Source organism: Salarias fasciatus, chromosome 12 (assembly GCF_902148845.1).
Source record: "Salarias fasciatus chromosome 12, fSalaFa1.1, whole genome shotgun sequence".
Lineage (NCBI taxonomy): Eukaryota > Metazoa > Chordata > Actinopteri > Blenniiformes > Blenniidae > Salarias > Salarias fasciatus.
The window spans coordinates 8,590,979-8,608,865 of NC_043756.1; the positions used below are offsets into that span (position 1 = coordinate 8,590,979).

General features: G+C 41.6%; 2 protein-coding genes across 6 annotated transcripts; both read left to right on the forward strand.

Moving 5' to 3' along the window:
* The first annotated feature begins 1,472 nt into the window (after window positions 1-1,472).
* Window positions 1,473-7,667, forward strand: ube2d4 (ubiquitin conjugating enzyme E2 D4). The gene is made up of 7 exons (XM_030104481.1): window positions 1,473-1,763; window positions 3,341-3,404; window positions 3,572-3,603; window positions 3,697-3,774; window positions 3,908-4,013; window positions 4,909-5,002; window positions 5,119-7,667. The coding sequence occupies exons 1-7, from the start codon at window positions 1,740-1,742 to the stop codon at window positions 5,162-5,164; spliced, it is 444 nt and encodes a 147-aa protein (XP_029960341.1). The 5' UTR covers window positions 1,473-1,739; the 3' UTR covers window positions 5,165-7,667.
* A 1,821-nt stretch (window positions 7,668-9,488) lies between these two features.
* Window positions 9,489-17,622, forward strand: dbnlb (drebrin-like b). 5 transcript variants are annotated; one of them, XM_030104445.1, is made up of 15 exons: window positions 9,489-9,653; window positions 12,018-12,073; window positions 12,305-12,417; window positions 12,507-12,581; window positions 13,081-13,230; window positions 13,587-13,664; window positions 13,884-14,035; window positions 14,119-14,173; window positions 14,389-14,460; window positions 14,687-14,813; window positions 15,121-15,237; window positions 15,600-15,692; window positions 15,884-15,942; window positions 16,045-16,132; window positions 16,256-17,622. In XM_030104445.1, exons 1-15 carry the CDS (start codon window positions 9,571-9,573, stop codon window positions 16,390-16,392), a joined length of 1,455 nt encoding a protein of 484 aa, XP_029960305.1. In that variant the 5' UTR covers window positions 9,489-9,570; the 3' UTR covers window positions 16,393-17,622. The 5 variants fall into 5 exon arrangements, with proteins under 5 accessions (XP_029960305.1, XP_029960306.1, XP_029960304.1 ...); XM_030104444.1 differs by having other exon boundaries at window positions 9,490-9,653; window positions 14,383-14,460; XM_030104446.1 differs by lacking the exon at window positions 14,389-14,460.
* The last annotated feature ends 265 nt before the right edge of the window (window positions 17,623-17,887 follow it).

Consider the following 17,887-nt stretch of genomic DNA (forward strand, 5'->3'; position numbering starts at 1 on the left):
ACACTGCGAGCCATTCATACATACTCACTAAAATAATGAGAGCTCTTTTTTCACCCTTGTTTAAGACATATAAAGGGAAGCTCATGAGGCTTTGCGAGACAAGGCTGCGCAGAAACCGGAGCACGCAGCTGACTCAGATGAATATGCCTTTACTGTGATTGAGTATTGAATGAACAATTCTATAGTCTTTTTTTTCCTCTATTCTTCATGAGTGTGTGTAAATAATACACGTGTTTAGCTCCATTGTACTTAGGTGAACCATTGTTGTACACTTCTGCACTTGAGAAGAAGAAAAACCTTTGACAGCAAAAATATAAATGTGAATTCATCAGCTGATTAATTACAAATTTTATCTAGATTTGCTAGCTCATGAATACATATTTAAGAAGAAACATGTATCACCCGCATGATCCACTCTGACTGTATTTTGCTCTTTTCAAATAGTGACATCTTGTGGACACCTGTCCTCAGTCAACTGTGTTGAAGTTTATAGTGTATGCTGATCATGATGAAAGTTCAGTTTTGACTAATTTTCTTGTTCAAACGTCACGATAACTCATGTTAAGATATTAACTATGGCAATCTAACACTTAAACAGTTATTGAAAAAGACTTTAAGTTGTGGAGAGATGTACTTCTTGGCTCCTTTGACTTTAAGAAATATGACAAAATCCAATGAAACAGTCTTTATTAATTTAATCATGCTTTTGGGAAAATTCTACATTCATAAAAGTAAGTTCACACAGAAAAACTTCCTTTATTGCTTTAAAAAGTGAGGTCAAGTAGTAAATCAAATCGATTAAGTTTTCTCTTAATCAAAGGGCAACAAAAACTGTGAACATTTTTACACATTTTGGCTTTTTTTTTTTTTTTTTTTTTTTTTTGCAAAGCCCTCTTCGCCCCTGGAAAGTTATGTTTCCTCTGTTTTTTGTCTAAAAACCTCATAATTTGAACAAAGGTTTGTTTAAAAAAAAAGAATTAGAAATAAAAAACATGGTATTAATAAATTTACTACGAGCTGGGTGTACATTGAATGGGTTTCCATTGTGATCATAGAATAGAATAGAATAGAATAGAATAGAATAGAATAGAATAGAATAGAAGTAAAAATACTTTAGTAATCCTAAAGGGAATTTGGGCCACTCAGAATAAATAGAAAATGCATCCAAATATCACATAAGGCAGGATTTTCCAGGCTTTACAGTGAGCAATATTAGCGCAGAAATGATCAAATTAACAGAAAACACATCAAAGTACAAGATTCAATAATAATAGTAAGAAGAAGAACTGTTGACGTGCACATTTTTACGATTTGGCTTCATTTTACGCCAATAATTAAATGAGACACGGCTTGTTGAAGACTTTACAATATGTGATTGTCTCAAATAATATTTAGAGGTTAAAAAAACTGTGTAAGAACCATCATCATGGAAGTTAAAGGAAGTCCAAATTGTTGCTTCGTGCCTGTAAAATCTCGCGATATTTCCAAATCCCGTCTGCCAGGCACCGAGAGGAGTGCGGATGAGAGGAGAGAGGCAGCAGAAGAAAGACCAACAAATAGCGCATTACCGGTAGATCTGTAGTGCTAGAATTCAAAATCCCCAAGTCTGCTACATGCTAGTCGTGATTTCCTGAGTAAACGTGAAGTGAGGGTGGAGAGCACGCGGCCACAGAAGCTGAATTGTATGTGTGAAGCGCTAACACTTAGCTGACAGGCTACCTAGCATAGCCATTGGAGCAATGGCGTTGAAAAGAATTCAGAAGGTGAGTGTATATTTTCTTCGTGTGTCAGCTTTGCCCACCACCGGGCGTCTTTTTCCAAGTGTGCCGCCCTCTTTGAAGGCGGTGTAGTCTGTAGTCTTTTCAGTATTTCGAATTGCCCCCCGTAGCTTTGTTTGTGTGGCCCTTTTCAAAATAATTCACAGACAAAGACGAGCTAACTCACTGTGTTGGCCCTGTTGGTGCATTGCTGATCATAATGTTATCACGACGCCCTTATTTCAACATTTTCTCATGATCTGGATTAGATATTTGAAATTTTTATGAAATATTGTCTCAAAAGTTAATTGTAAGTAGTGGAGAGAGAGAGAGAGTAAATTCGCAGAGCAGTGTTTGGATAGCAGATTTGTAGCTAGCGACATGTTGGTCTGATTGGTTGGCACGGTCAGGATTTGCTCCTAAATTATGAGGCTGTCAGTTGTCTTTATCCCGGTGGTCGGTGGCTGAGGCTGTCTGACTTTGTGCCTGCGTTTAGTGGCTGAATGACAGCTGCTTGATGGTTGCCAAAATTGAACCCTAGTGTCAGTGTTGCCATATAAGGAATGGCAAATGGGGCACTGGAGCAGGCCATGGTGTGTATTTATATAACAGAATAGATAGACTTTCATTCAATGGATGTTAAATAACCCGCTTTAATTCTATTTTAACATCTGCTGTCTGCTTTTGGAGTGATTTGATAAACTGCTGTAGTGGGTTTACATCCATTGTGAGTGCATCTGATTTAATGGTCTCTCTTATTGCTGTCACTATTATTCATGGGCAAGTAGTTAATTTTTCCTTGTTCAACGACTTCTTTTTTTCTTGTGTCACAACAGCCAAGATTAAAAACACAGATACACATATTGCAATGTATTATCACAACCACAGAAAATGTGATAAAGCCACTTTGGCTGTCATTTGATCTTCATTTAAATGTCATGTTGAATTTAAGGATTAACTGATGCCCAAAACACTATTTCAAAATTGAACCTTATTAGATGGTAGAGTCCTGTATCACAAGCAAAATGACAACAGTTTCTATTTATGTTGGAGGATGTGGTCAGTGCTGGTGACACAATAATTGAGACATTTAAGTACATAGATCTAAACGTTTATTAATAAATACAACTTTTTAGATTAATAATTTATACTAGAATGTAGAGACTTTTTATACAGACAGAGAAGTTTACTGATTGAGGTTTGTGAGGTCAGGAGTTACCATACAAATGTTCTTTTATAATTTTTTGACTGAAATCTTCGAGTCTCAAGTTTATGTCAGTTGTTCTGATCTTTTTTTTTAACTTCAAAAATCTGCATGACTTATATCAGATTTGAGGTTGAATCTTCCAAAATGCACATTTAGAGAGAAATGTTATACATTTGTGACCTATGATGTTATAAAGATAAACGTAAATATATTTGATTATGTCACGGTTCCACTGTTGATCATTTCATGTCAGACCTGCTCCATGACCATATTCTTTAGAGTTCTCACACCTCTTGAACGTCACATCACTGTACATTAAATAAAAGAATAGAGATGCGATTTCTCAAGTTTGTTAATGTGATTTCTGTGCCTGTAGGAGCTGTCAGACCTGCAGAGGGACCCTCCTGCTCAGTGCTCTGCTGGACCAGTCGGAGAAGATTGTAAGTGCGACGTAACTCATGTTGTCTCTTTTTTTTTTGTAAACATAATAATGCTTTTCTGATCTGTAATGAGTACAATTTTAATATAGCATGTGTAAAGTGACATTGTCCTTTTGTGGATTAAAATCTATGTATTTGGATGATTAATCATATCATTTTCTCTTCAGTGTTTCACTGGCAGGCCACGATAATGGGTCCGGTAGGTAACACAGCCACTCAGCTGGAAACTCCAAAATATAAAAATCAAAGCTGCTGATGACACACTGAACTTGTTTATTTTTACTCCCAACAGAGTGACAGCCCTTATCAGAGTGGAGTGTTTTTCCTCACCATTCACTTCCCTACAGATTACCCCTTCAAACCACCCAAAGTGAGTCAAGCTTTTGTGCTTGTCACTCAGTGAGACACAATTTTACCTCAACCAAACCAACTTTTCAATCAGTTTTCTGTCATTTATATTTTAAAAAAAATAAATGAAGTGCCCTTGTCATGTTTTGCTACAGGTTGCGTTCACAACAAAAATTTACCACCCTAATATCAACAGCAATGGGAGTATTTGTCTGGACATCCTGAGATCGCAATGGTCCCCCGCACTTACAGTATCTAAAGGTAAGAAGAGATTGTGGCAGGGCCTGTGTATCATATCAGATTGGACAGTTTCAAATCAAGTTGTCCCTTTATGGGCTTCCTTATCTTCTAAACGTGGTGGGGAAAAAAGTCTATTTGGCACAAACATACTTTTGGATAATTGTGAAGCCATAAAGTCAAAATAAATTGTGTGTAAAATCTCCTTTATAATCTAAAGATGCATGAAAACAGTGAAATAGAACTCCTTTCACACTTCCATGTGTTTCACAGTCGATCCACAAGGGGGCTGCGCTAAAATGACAAACTGGCGAAATTCCAACAAGAAGAGTGGAGTTTGCTGGGGGAGAAGTGAAATTAAATAATAGCTACATCAGTGAGTGCACTGGAGGGATTAACAGTCCTGATTATAAGAACGTAGCAGCAGTGGTGATGGTCTGTGAGGCTTTTCAACACTTCAAGGAGTCACACTGCTGTGCTCTTATTTCCTTCTTATTGCAACAGCTTGTCCACTTCTGGTGATGCTGCAACACCTGGTTCATATTAAGATTCAGGGGAACCTCTAGACGTAATGATGCAGCGTGCAGACCGATGGGGATGTTTGTGGATCTCAGCATATGTCCCTGTGCCTTTCTCCTGGATATCAGCATGCAGACTGGCTCATTTATTCAAATTGTTTAAGTCAGTACTCACAGTTGTATAAAGTTTCTAACGGCTAAATATATAGGAAGACCTTCATTTGAAAGCTTTGTAAAATTAATTTTATCCCAAAAAACTGGGCTGTAGGATATTTCCTCACTTCACATGCTCATTTAACTCATTACAATCACATTTGAGTGTTCTGCTCGGTGTAGGTTTGTAAATGAGAGGTTTTCTCATTTACAGATCTTCTGTAATTCTGACTTTCTTTCTTCCGCAGTATTATTGTCTATTTGCTCTCTCCTTTGTGATCCAAACCCGGACGACCCACTGGTACCAGAGATCGCGCATACGTACAAGGCTGATCGGGAAAAGTGAGTGCCCCACCTGATGACTTTCACATTTCTTAATCAACACACTTGATTTCATACTGACTGAATATGTTTGACATTTCTCACAGCATTTCCAAACGTTGCATGTGTTTTTGCAGGTACAACAAATTGGCGAGGGAATGGACACAGAAGTATGCAATGTGAGGAAATCAGGAAGCTTGAAAATACACACAAGAACAAAAGAAACAAATGATTTGTAACTTGAGGCAAATGAGCAACCGCGGATAAAACAATAACGAATCAACAGCCCATGTTTGGAGGAGGAAGCGATACGATGAGGTACAGTGCCATTTGGCTTTCCGTGTGCTGAACTGCTACCGTGTGCTTTCCTTCATGACCTGTATGGATCTGTTGAGCAGGACCTGATGGACTCCTTAAAGCACTCCCATAAGGAATACCGGAACCTTTTCACAGTCCCACTACTCAGACTTCAAACTGTTACTCCTGCTCTTGAGATCATCACCTTCGTTGTTGCAACTAATGCATACTTTTTCTTTGTCAATGAGTCATATCATGCTACTCAGAAGCATCATGTTGGATTCATTTAGGAGATATATTCTCCTTTCATTTCAGAGGTACTGTCTGTGTCCCACTGGAAGTCTTGTTATTACTGTATTTCCATGAATTTAGTGGCCTTTCTGTGTTTTTTTTTTTTTTTCTTCTTCTTCTTCTTCAAACGGTATATGTGCAATTGAGACAGAATGTTCTTTGTAGAACAGAAAAAGGTGCAGTGCCACAACCAGCAGCTCATCATCTGTTGGCACATAACTGTCTCTACCCCGAAACAATGTGAAAACCGGGAAAGCAGGATCGGTCTCCCATCATCCACTGCGTTTCAAATTGTATCAGTATTAAATGGGTTTGACGACACTGGAACGCTGCTGTTTACAACCAGCGCGCCCACGCTCGCCGTGGAGCTCCAGAGGGGGAATGTTCACAGCCATTTTTCTCACACATGCTGTCATTGCCCCCCCCCCCCCCCCCCCCTCCCCACTTCCTGTTACTATCCATCAATGTATGATGCCCAGAATGCACAAATGACTGCTGTTGACTTGTTGCTTGTGTTATGTGGATATCAACATAGCTCCTCTCTGGCGTGCAGCTCAGCTGTGTGCCGCCTCCTCAGTACAGTTACTCAGGTATCCGAACACATCATCAGCCTTCACATGCAGTGACCCATGGTGAGAAAAATTACTACAGCCCCAGAAATCCCACTTCTTAAAACAGTACAAGGCTTCATTCCTTGGTTTGTTTACTTAAAAACAATATTTTATGCTCGATTAGAGGCTCCAAAGGCAGAGATGGGCCCTGATCAGCCCTCCACAGTTTTCCCACACTTTTTTATTTGAACACTAGTATGTGAACAGCTTTTAACCAGGAGAACAAACTGTTAAAAACGTTTGCGCTTCTGCTCAATTAGGAAAGCAGTGGCCTTTGGTCACCGCAGGCATCCCTCGTGCTGAAAATGGGAACTTGAAGAGACTTGGCATTTTTTCAGATCCCAGTCCTTTGAGGTCATGTGCATCTAGTTACTCGAGGTGAATAAGTACAGTAACTTGCCATGACAGTTTATTTTAATGTTATAATATTGACGCCTCACATTTATTTATCTCCATGATCAGGTCTGCAAGTTTTTGTGTTTTGTTTTTGGATGAATCATCGACACTGACAGTAAAGGATTTTGTCTGAGTGATACATTTGTGACTTTTTGTATTGTATCTTCAAAAGCTTTAGTTTTAGGCATTTTGTTTTCATTCGTTTCACAAGAACTGAACATGATTGTGATGTGTCATGATGTAATAGTTTTAATATAATCCATTGTAACTGTTGGATAACGTAGGTAGGAAAAGTTGATTTTTCAAAAAAAAGTTGTGGCTCAATGTGCTGATGCTGCCAATATAAAGGGAAATATTGAATATTAAAATGGGGACGAAATTTCACTATCGAGGCATTTTTGAATGGACTCATCCAGGAAAACATGTAGCTAAGCATGATGAATTTATAAGCTTTGATTGTAGAATTAACACCACAGTTTAGGCAAATAATATAGACTTTCATCATTGTTAGCTGCTGTAGAGAAAATTGTCAAAACAAGATGTCCTGATATGATATACACTAAAATCTTTTTTTCAGGGGTGAAAAAATGACCTCTGAAGGCAATTTAAGTTTTTTTTTTTCTGCAAAACCTTAAGTGTAATACAACTAGTTGAATCCTTGTGTGCATTGTTGTTGTTTTTTTCTCCCCTGGCTATTTATTTATTTGAAAGCTAACTCTCTTCCAGCTGTAGGACTGAATGCAGCCTCGACTCACCACGCGAGCGGCACTACATCATTTACTTCCCTCGTCCAGTGTGCGCTGTAGAAGTTTATATAGGCAGCTTGGCATGCTTTGCACTCTGGAGAACCGTCTCACAGCCATTTGCCAGATATCAGGGATTTCGTTACAAATCATCTGCCTAACACCTCTGACTAAAATTTTAGCCTTAACCCTCATTTTGTATGTATCTGTATATATCAATAGAGAGGCAGACGGAACGTGTCGTGAACTGTAAATTTGCTATCAGGGCTGTTCCCCCCCCCCCCCCCGGAGTGGGTGATTCGTCAGAAGATGAGGAAACCTGCTTAAATGTTATCAATATTTTTGTTTAAAAAAAAAAATCAGCCTGGCTTCCCCCCTGAATATGCAGGACCAGCCTTCATGCATTTTAAAATTTGGAATATGTGTGCTTGAACTGCCGTTATGAGCGTCCACACATCCTCACATAGCCTACACAAGATAACTGTCGACCTTCTTACAACATATGAATAAAGCTCATCTTGGTTTACTGTTGTCTGCAGTCCTTCATCTTTACAATGAGGAATAGTCAACCGTGCATTGCTTGTGTCGTAAAGGTTTGAAGGACACCCTGAAATATGAGTAGTTTGAAAAACAACAGCCTAAATTTGGTGTAAATATATCCCTCACATTCCTGTTATGCAATAAAATCTCTTTTACAGCACTGAGCAGTTCTCCATAAAGTTTGCCTATACATGTTGGAATACTTCTTTACATTGTTACGGCGCAATCAATCACTATCTTGGGTCTCTCGTCTCTCTGATGCACTTCACTGTTTTGTAAAAAAGGGAAAAAAAACGTTATTCAAAATCGATACATTGTTGCCAACTTCATCAGGAATGTCCTGTGTGATGTCATCCAACTTGCAATAGCTGCTCATTTGCATATCTAGGTCAAATCGGATGATGACGTCATTTAAAACTGATACATTGTTGCAAACTCCTCAGACAGAAAAGTTCTAAATGATCACACAGAAAGAACTAACTGTATTGGTGAAAGTGAATCACATGATACAGACATGGAGAGCCCTGATCATTCAAATGCAGCTTTTAAAAGAAAGAACAAACATCTATTGAAATATACCTGTTGTGTTTCATTATTATGCTATCTATTATGTTTTTTTTAAATAATGCAATAGTTACTTTGCCTTGTAATTACATACTTTTGAAATATTTTAACTCGGTTACTCTTTTGAAGAAGTAACCAGTAACTATAATTACTTTTTAAAGTAACTTTCCCAACACTGTGTGTAAAGACACTATGAAAATAAAGGTAATAATTAAAATCTATTGTTTATTGAAAAATCTGAGCAATGAATAGTGTTTTAAATCCTGATTTAAAAGAAGTGTGTCAGCAGTCCTCATGTATTCGGGAAGTTTGTTCCACAGGTGAGGAGTGTCGGAACTAAAAGCTGCCTCACCGTGTTTCTTCTGACTCTGGAAACACTTTGTAAACCTTTTCTTTTCTTCATATTCTTCAGACAGCAGTAAGCTGATTTTGTTACTGGCCTAATGTGGCTGTGGTCTAAGCCCATAATCCCTCCCAGATTTCAGGCTTGGTTTATTGTCTCGAATGACATGGAGTCAAGATGATCACTGATATTTAACAGTTCCTCTTTGGGGTCCCCAAAACATCCTTCATCTTTTTTTTCTGGGTTAAGTTGTAAAAACTTCTGATATAGCTTTTTAATTTGTTTTATTTATCTGTTTTTTTTTCCTTTTTTAGTTTCACACAGTGTGATGCAGAAATCACTACGGTGAGTGATCTAGTATATAGATTTTTTTTTTATGTTCCAAAGGATTTTTGAATCAAGGTGTTTTGTTGAAGAAGGGGTTGGGGGTGGGGGGCTTCACGCGCTTGTGCCCACAGCTCGCCTGTGATGTTACGGCCCTGCATACCTGTGCTTGTTGCATCTCGGGTATGTTTGAAAACACGATGCATTTCGACGTTTTTGCGGTACAGACAAACAAAATACAACATGAATCGTTTCACCCTATGCTCCTCGATTCAACTGTGATTCATTCGTTCAACTTTAACACTTTTTTCTAAATATATTTGAATGTAGTAGTTCCTCCCGACAGAATCGCCGCACCGTCGGTGTGCGCCGACGGACTGAAAGAAGCGCACCCTCGACTGAGTCAGCATCACCGCCGCTCCTCCCAGTAGGAAGGGCGCATCCCGGAGAGCTAGCGGGCTAGCTGGACTCGGTGTAACGATGGCAGTGAACCTCAGTAAAAACGGCCCTGCATTGACAGCGGCGTATAAAGAAGTGGTGGATGAAAAATCCGACACGAACTGGTAAGAAGCAGCATGTTTGAAGCGGCGTTAGCTCGGTGTCCGGTAGGCTGTTAGCTGCTGTGTTGGCTAGCTTTCAGTTCAGTCGTCCAATAATAAGTTAATGTGCGGTCGCCTAAACGTGAAATAAACTTACTCTTAATCTGCATTGAACAACACGTCTTTGATCTGAAGTAGTGAGTCGAGTAAGAGATGATATGAGGTAAAATCTGGTGTTCTTATGTGTGGAAAATCATGTATCATATCATGTGTGTCCTCAGGACTTTGGCTTCTAACAAGATGCCCTAATTAAACAGCTTATTACTAAATTCACAGTGAAGTTCATTACATAAGTTATCTTGCTTTGCATGCAGTTTCACCCTTATCAATAACCTGAAATCGAATGAGGTCAGTGAACCAGCTGCCTCACCCACTTCCTGGTAAGATGTCAGAAGTTTTAAACGACCTCTGTGAGAAAGGGAAAACTACTAGACTTCCTTTTTTGTCGCTATGTGCTGAAACGGGACTCATTTCACACTGAAACCTGTTGATCACTGCAGCAGTGTTTAATCCTGACCTGGATTAATGAATCCAAGCCCAGGGGAGTCCTACTGGCTGGATCTGTGCTCACACTACCCGATACCAGCTCTCATGAATGGATGCTATTCTGTGGCTTTTTTCTCTCATTTTACTGAACAGCTTGTTCCTGCTGACTACAGAGGAGTAAAGCTGATACAGTAGAGAAGTGACCTTGCATTTAGTGATTTCTCTGAGAAAATGAAATGCCTGGGCACACAATCAGCCTGCCTCACAAACATTTACTTTTGTAGTTTGACTAGAATAAACAACTTGTGAGAACAGATTTAATTATTCTTGAATGCTTTAGTGCTTTAGGATTATCACAGCTTGTGTCATTGAAGATCAGATTTGAACATGTAAACGTGTCCGATGGTCATCGGCCCTTACAATATATCTGGTAGCTCCTCAGTTATAGAGGTAAACTCTATACAGCATCTTGTGTTGCTAAGCTGTATAGTACTACTAAACAGTCTGTGGGAATTTGACTAATTTCACGATTTACTTTAGTAAAGAAGAGAAGGAAAGAAGTGCAGGCAGGATGGAGTGGGTGGAGACGAGTGTCAGGGCCAATGTCAGATAGAATCTTAGCTGGAGGCAGCAGCGATGAAGATGGTGGGATTTGAGATGGACGTGATTCAAAACCGATAGAGGTTGAACAGTCAAGATATAAATATTTAGAGGCCAGGATGAGCTGTTGTGAGACAGATGACATAGATGTAGTAAAGACGGACATTTTGGTTGGTGTGACGGTAAAGGAGACAGGAGATCTAAAATGCTTTTGCATAATCAGCCAATATGTCTGCTAATTAAAGATCCATTATTTGTGCAGCAACGTGCCGAACACTTCCTCCTCAACTTTTTTTTGTCAGTCACTGTGTTGTGTCTGTCTGCAAACTTCAGATGAGGGCGAGTGTGCAGGGAGGGATGGGGTGACTGACAGACACACACTAAATCTGTCACACAATCTAAAACTATGAGGGGACAAACAGAAACAACCACACAGTCAACATCGAGAGTCAAACAATGTACAAGCACACAAAGTTCCTCAAAGCCCAACATGATCTTCAATCAGGGATTTTCCAACTGTAAGGAAAAAGTACCAAAAATACCTGTGAGTCATTTGATGAAAGTTTGGGTTCATCTTGACCTTTTTTTTGCATCAAATTTGAATCAAGCGCACCCTGTGTAAATAATTCTCACTGGAACGTGTTACATAACGTGTTCGAAGTTGCAATATAAGAATATGATACAAGGAAGTTGTGTGTATGTAGAAGTGAGATGAAAACTGAAAGGAAGTGATTAGAAGGCCATTTATAGCAAGCTCCATGTCCCTTTTAAATGTGGTAATTCAAATGTTTATCCGGCATTTTCTTGCTTTTAATCGCCTCTAAATTTCTTCCCCACATCAGCCTGAAAAAGCCCTTTAACCCACTGCGACATTAAGAAGACGCCGTATTAAAAAAACTTAATAACCAAAAAAAAAGGAAGATAAAACTGCCCTGTAGAAACTAGGGATTTAGTTTATTTAGGGAAGCTAATCTTTGGTTATTTTTATTAGGCATTTTTATAGCAATGAAAATTCAGTCAAATCTTTATTAGCCAGAGCTCACATCCTTTAAAGATTACTGACATGGGTGATATAAAGCAGGATTAAAGCTGCAGAAATATTTACAGTGCCCGACTTCCTCTGTGGAGCTCTTGTGTGAAGAAGGCTTAAGTGTGAGAGATCCTTAAAATAGGTTTACTAAACATCCCGTGAACTGCGCGATCCCGTTTGAGCCTGGATTTTAACGGCTGCCGTTTCTCCAGGGCCTTGTTCACCTACGAGGGAAACAGTAATGATATCCGTCTGGCAGAGAAAGGAGGTGAGTATAACCGAGTTGGCTCTGTCATTACGTCTTTTTTTTTATGATCTCGGTACGATATTATGAGACTGGTGCAGGAATTTGATGGTCAGCAACATTCGGCTGCAGTCCTGGAACATCAGCACAAAAGGATCGCTTGCCTCTGCGCTCTCTCGCTATTCCCAAAGCGCCAGGAGTTACACAACCAACCACCATCACCGTCTGACTTTCCCCACAATGTTTACGTATCAGATGGAGGACTGGAGGAGCTGGTTGAGGAACTCAACAGTGGAAAAGTGATGTACGCTTTCTGCCGGGTCCAGGATCCAAACTCCGGCCTGCCCAAATACGTCCTCATCAACTGGGTCAGCGCCGCGTTCAGCCCGCGTACATTTTCCCAGCGGTTTTCGTGGCGGCCGTCCTCCGGCTGATGGAATGTCGTCTTGTGTTTCAGACTGGAGAAGGTGTGAAGGATGCCAGGAAGGGATTATGTGCAAATCATGTCAGCTCCATTGCCAATTTTCTGAAGGTAACACACACTGACTGACACTTCAAGAAAGAGGAAACTCATTTTTTAATCAAAATTAATAATTGAACCTTTTCTTTTAAAAATATAAAGTGAAATATTGATGTAATATCCTTTGTATGTACAAAGAAAGATTCTATAAAGATCGAGAGGAAGTGCACAATTTTAAAAATCCTCAGTTTTTCTTTAGTTATGATACGATCTGCTTCAATTTAATATGGGAGAAAAAAACACACATTGGTTCTCGTGAAAAATGCACAAGATGAAAAGCAGATCATATTTTACAACTTCCTGCAAACAACCAGTTAGTGTGAACCCCTGTTTTATCTCTGTCATGAGAAGAAACACACATTTATACATTTTTCTTTCTTTAAATGGAATCATTTTCAATCATATCATGATGATATTGAATCTTTATAGCTCTTTTTTTAAGATTTAAGTGGAGGAAGGTGTTTTCCTTGGTTGTGTTTTTGATGAACAGAAAGTTTTCGCCTTGTTTCAGGGGGCCCACGTCACGATCAACGCCAGAGCAGAAGAGGATGTGGAGCCGGAGGCCATCATGCAGAAGGTGGCTAAAGCCTCCGGAGCAAACTACAGCTTCCACAAAGAAGCTTCCAGCCGCTTCCAGGACAGCGGTCCTCAGGGTCCCGTGGTATGCGCCTCCGTCTGCTTTGATGGGAAGAGATAAACGGCACGGCAGGTCTTAATTATGCATCTGAAAGTATGGAAGCACAGGAGACGTCTGTGTGGGTTTTCACTCACACCAAGCCTGCACTTTCTGTCGTGTTTGATGCTGAATGATCCAGATCAGAGGTGTCCAGCTCCTTTCCTTTTTTTTTTTTTTTTTTTTTTTGTTTTATGACAGATGCTTTTTTCATACATTATTTATGCAGCATTCTTCTATAAGAACATCAAATGATCATTCCAGATAGTAATTTTATCTCCGTCAGAGCATTTTTGAAGCGTGTCTGGTGGACAGACTGACTTATTTTTCTTTCCTTCTCGCAGGGCTCAGTGTACCAAAAAACCAACGCCATGTCGGAAATCAGAAAAACCAATAAAGACAACTTCTGGGCGCAGGCAGAGGTAGAATTCTGAATGTTCTTCAAACCTGGAAAATGTGATGAGTGCCTCTACCATCTCTTTAAAAAAAAAAAAAGTGTTGACATGTTTATAAAATATTCCAAAAGTTAAAGAATATGGAATATTTGATGCATATTTCTGTTTCTCTAATATGCAGATATTTTTTTTATTCATCACTGATAACAAAGCCGCGCTGACCATGCTGCCTTGTCGGGTTTGCAGAAAGAAGAGGAGAAGCGTCGGCAGGAGGAACGGCGCAAGGCGGACGAGGAGCGGCAGAAGCTGGAGAAGGAGAGGAAAGACCGAGAGGCCAAGGAGACCGTGCAGAGGGACAAAAGGGACAAGGAGAGGGCCTCTCAGATCGACCAGCAGAAGTAGGCTCCGCCTGGCCGAGATCGGCCTGCTCCTGCTAAAGAGGCTGAAGTGACGCTTCCTCTCTCTCTGAAATGTTTATTAGGAAATACCAGCAGCAGCAGGAAGCCGTGAGTAAAGAGCAGGAGAAGCAGCGCTGGGTATGTTTCGCTTTCAGCATTTATCTGATGTTAGATACAGTGTTGATAGATAAGGGGTTTTTTTTAATGGCATTTATATAGAACAAGATGTTCAGAATTATATTGACATTTAAAAAAGAAAAGCTTTTGGGTAATGTATACACACAATGCAAGACGAAAATGGGGACGACAGATATCAGCCGTGCCATCACTGATATGAACATCATCAGGAGGAGCAGGAGCAGGAGGAGAGCCAGGAAGCCCAGAGGAAAGCAGTCAGGAGAGGTGAATCTGTGGAGAAGGCCAACGTGAGTCCAGCTTCCTGAAAGTGTCCTCTTCCAGCTGATCTTCCTCCTTTTTCTTCTCTCCTGTCACAAAACGAGGCTCCGTCTCTCGGATCGCAGCTCTGGGGATCGAACCCGTCTTCCGCTGTTTCTCCCGCACGACATCTTTCCACTGTACCCGTACCATCAGGGTTCGCTGTATTTAAATCCCCTCGCGATGCCTTTTCATTCTTTGCTTGGTGTCTTCCAGGAGGCGGCGTCGGTCATCTCTCAGCGTGCCGTGAATCCCAGAGAGATGTTTAAGCAGCGGGAGCGGGGAATCACCCCCAGCGACTCGGACGCGCCGCCCGCCGCCGCTCCGGCCAGCCCTCAGCCAGGTACCGTCACCGCCGTGTTGTTTCTCGTTTCGAACGTTCCCGCCGAGCCGTCTCGGGTAGCGGTAGGTACAAACGGCTGATTCAGTTTCTTTGGTGATTTGGCGTCTTTCAAAGTTCCCACAGTGGCGACTCTCCATCAGACTGTGCAGTCGTCCCATCGTCACCCTTAACACTGTCTCCATCACTCCGTCTCCTCCTCTGCTCAAAGTGTTTGTCTTTCTCTCTCGTCCATTTTACTTTTCTTTCCCTTTTTGTTTTTTTTTCTGTCGCCGCTCATTCTGGGGGTTCAATGCGCGTCTCCGCTCAGGGCGCCTTCAAAGCCCTTTTCTGTCTAAGCAAGCGTCTGAATCTGAGCGACCCAGCTCACCTCAGCGCCAAGCTTCTCCTCTGCCAGCCAGCTCCGCCTCTCCTGTCCGTGCCGCAGGTGTGAGCTTTACACACACACACACACACACACACACACACACACACACACACACACACACACACACACACACACCGTATTGGATGTCAGCCTTACGCTTAACAAAAGCTCAGTACTTGGTGTCTCATTACTGTTCTCATGTCATCATCCTCATATTTCTTCTAATCTCATCATGTTTATCACGACTCAGCAGCTTCCATTCATTGTGTTTTCTGTTTTCCCGAGCTCGTTTCCCCTTTTGTTACCCCATGATTGAAACATAGCACGAATGCTGTCTTGGTGTTGGTGTTTGGGCCTGTGCAGACTTGTGATTGTGTCGCCCTGTGCACATGCATGTCTGTGCTTGTGTTTCGGCTGATAAGAGCCCAGTGTGGATGATGGACAGTCCAGGTGTGAGTATGAGGAGCAGGAGGAGGAGGAGGAGGAGGCGGCGGCGCCACAGGAGCAGCTGAAAGGTGGGACTCCAATCACATGCTCCGATCTCTCCTTTCACCCTTTAATGTTGGTTTTTTTTCCCCAAACCCCTCCATCTGCTTCCACTGATCAGTCTAATCATGTGAGGTTCAGCTGCTGATGCTGCCACCTGCTGGTAGAGAAACAGCCTCGCTCACGTTCAGTCTTCACTCGCAGTCGTCTCTCTTTGCAGAGGAGGCGCCGGCTGCCAACTCGTGGGTTCAGGAACCAGCGTTTGAAGAAACCCCTCAGGTGTGTGTGTGTGTGTGTGTGTTAATGTCCACTGACATTTCCATCTTTACGCCTATATACGATTAAACCCTGCAACATGAGTACATCTGATGTCTTCCCCAGGTGGAGGAGAGTAACTCCTATGAGGTGACGCCCGAGGAGTCTACAGACAGAGGGACCTGTGCCAGAGCCTTGTATGACTACCAGGCTGGTGAGCCCCCCACCCCACACACACTTTTATTTAACGTTAGCCTGAAAAATACACTTTTTTGTAGCATTTGCTCAGCAGAGTTTCTCAATAAGAGTTCTGTTTTGTTTTTTTTTTCCTTCCCAGCCGACGACACGGAGATCTCCTTCGACCCCGACGAAATCATCACCGGGATCGAGATGATCGACGAGGGCTGGTGGCGGGGATACGGCCCGGACGGTCATTTCGGAATGTTCCCGGCCAACTACGTAGAGCTCATTTAGCCCCTCCCCCCTGCCGCCGCCCACTGATGCCCCCCGCCTCCCCCCCCTCAGATCCTCACAGTGGCAGACCTGAAGGACCTCTGCGGTACAACACCACACACAGCAGTCGGTCCTCACACACTCGCAGGGCGATCAGGCTGAATTTGGGGCGAGTTCGCCTCCACGTTTTGGACCAATGAACAGTAATCGTGGGCCTGGCGCTTTTCAGACCTCTTACCATTTCAAGAAAGAAATTCCATTTTAGTGTTGATGTTGTGAGCAGCTGACGGCTTAGCTTAGGGATCGGTGGCGATCCACACGCTGACCAAATCTCTCCCCCCCCCCCCCCCCCCCCCCCCCCCGACTGTCCCAGAAATGAGTCTCTTTACCTGTAAATGTGATGCAGTGCAGTGTCAGCCTCTGTTGAGTCTTTTATTCCATTGTGAGCATTGGTCACACTTCTCGTCCACATTCCTTACAAAGTGGCTTCATTTCTCTTTCAGGTATGATTTAGTTGTCACTTGTAGCACTTGCTCCTGTTCATTTCAGGAAAATGACGGTGGTACCAGCTGCAGCCTGAACCTTTGCCTTGTTTTTGCCTTTCTATACCGGCATACTGAGTTTTTTTTTTTCTTTATGGTGTGATTGAACCTACATCCTGTGTGAATTTCCAGCCTGTACTGATATGACTGTGGTTGAAGTGAATATTTAAAGTACAGAGAAACAGATGTTTGCCGTGTTCTGGGTGGTTGACTTGAGTATGCGAATGCATGAAACGGTTAAGTTCCTTAAAACTGTGAGTAAATAACAGTTTCCATTTCAAGACCTTCCTCATTTGAACCGCATAATTTCAGCATTTCAGCGCGCTGACTTTTCAGGGACGAGCTGACGAGAGGGAAGCTTAAGTAAGCATTATTTTTCTGCTTTGTTTGGATCTCGCCGGACTGAAGTTTGAGTGCGTGACCGATCAGTAATATGTGAGATCGCGGTGCCATAAAGAGTGGGTTACAATGCGATCGGTGGCATTTTTAAATTCAACATTTCAGCAGCTCGATGGCAAAATTTATGCAAGTCCATTTTGCTTTTATCATGGAATAAAAAATATCGGCTCCTCAAGGTCAGTCGACTGAAAAGGAGACGCAAAGCAGCTGATTGTGAAGAGAAATGGGCATCATGTTTCCATTCTGCTTTTGTTTTTCCAGAGTCTATTGTAATGCACAGACATTCTTCATAATAAAATGAACAAAAGAACCTGTTGTGTTTGGGTTTTGTGTGGAGAGACTGAAGGTTGCATCTAACAAAGTAAAAATAAGGTTAAAAAAAAAAACGAGGGATTTTTCAAAGGTTTACCTGGAAATTGTGAACTCAGCTATTTGTGTGTGTGAGTGTGTGTGTGTGTGTGCGTGCGCGCGTGTGTGCGTGTCAGTTTCCTGGAATAAAGCATCAACCAGGGGAATTCACTTCTAATGCATAGGTTTCATTTTCACATGAAAATCTGATCAGACTTTCTCCCACA

Bases quoted from the DNA above. Each gene is read 5' to 3' on its own strand.
- ube2d4 (XM_030104481.1), top strand. From the start codon at position 1,740: ATGGCGTTGAAAAGAATTCAGAAG. The intron at 3,604-3,696 runs GTAGGTAACACA...TACTCCCAACAG, and splicing joins AGGCCACGATAATGGGTCCG to AGTGACAGCCCTTATCAGAG. The intron at 5,003-5,118 runs GTGAGTGCCCCA...GTGTTTTTGCAG, and splicing joins TACAAGGCTGATCGGGAAAA to GTACAACAAATTGGCGAGGG.
- dbnlb (XM_030104444.1), top strand. From the start codon at position 9,571: ATGGCAGTGAACCTCAGTAAAAACGGCCCTGCATTGACAGCGGCGTAT. The intron at 9,654-12,017 runs GTAAGAAGCAGC...CCGTTTCTCCAG, and splicing joins GAAAAATCCGACACGAACTG to GGCCTTGTTCACCTACGAGG. The intron at 15,693-15,883 runs GTGGGACTCCAA...CTCTCTTTGCAG, and splicing joins GCCACAGGAGCAGCTGAAAG to AGGAGGCGCCGGCTGCCAAC.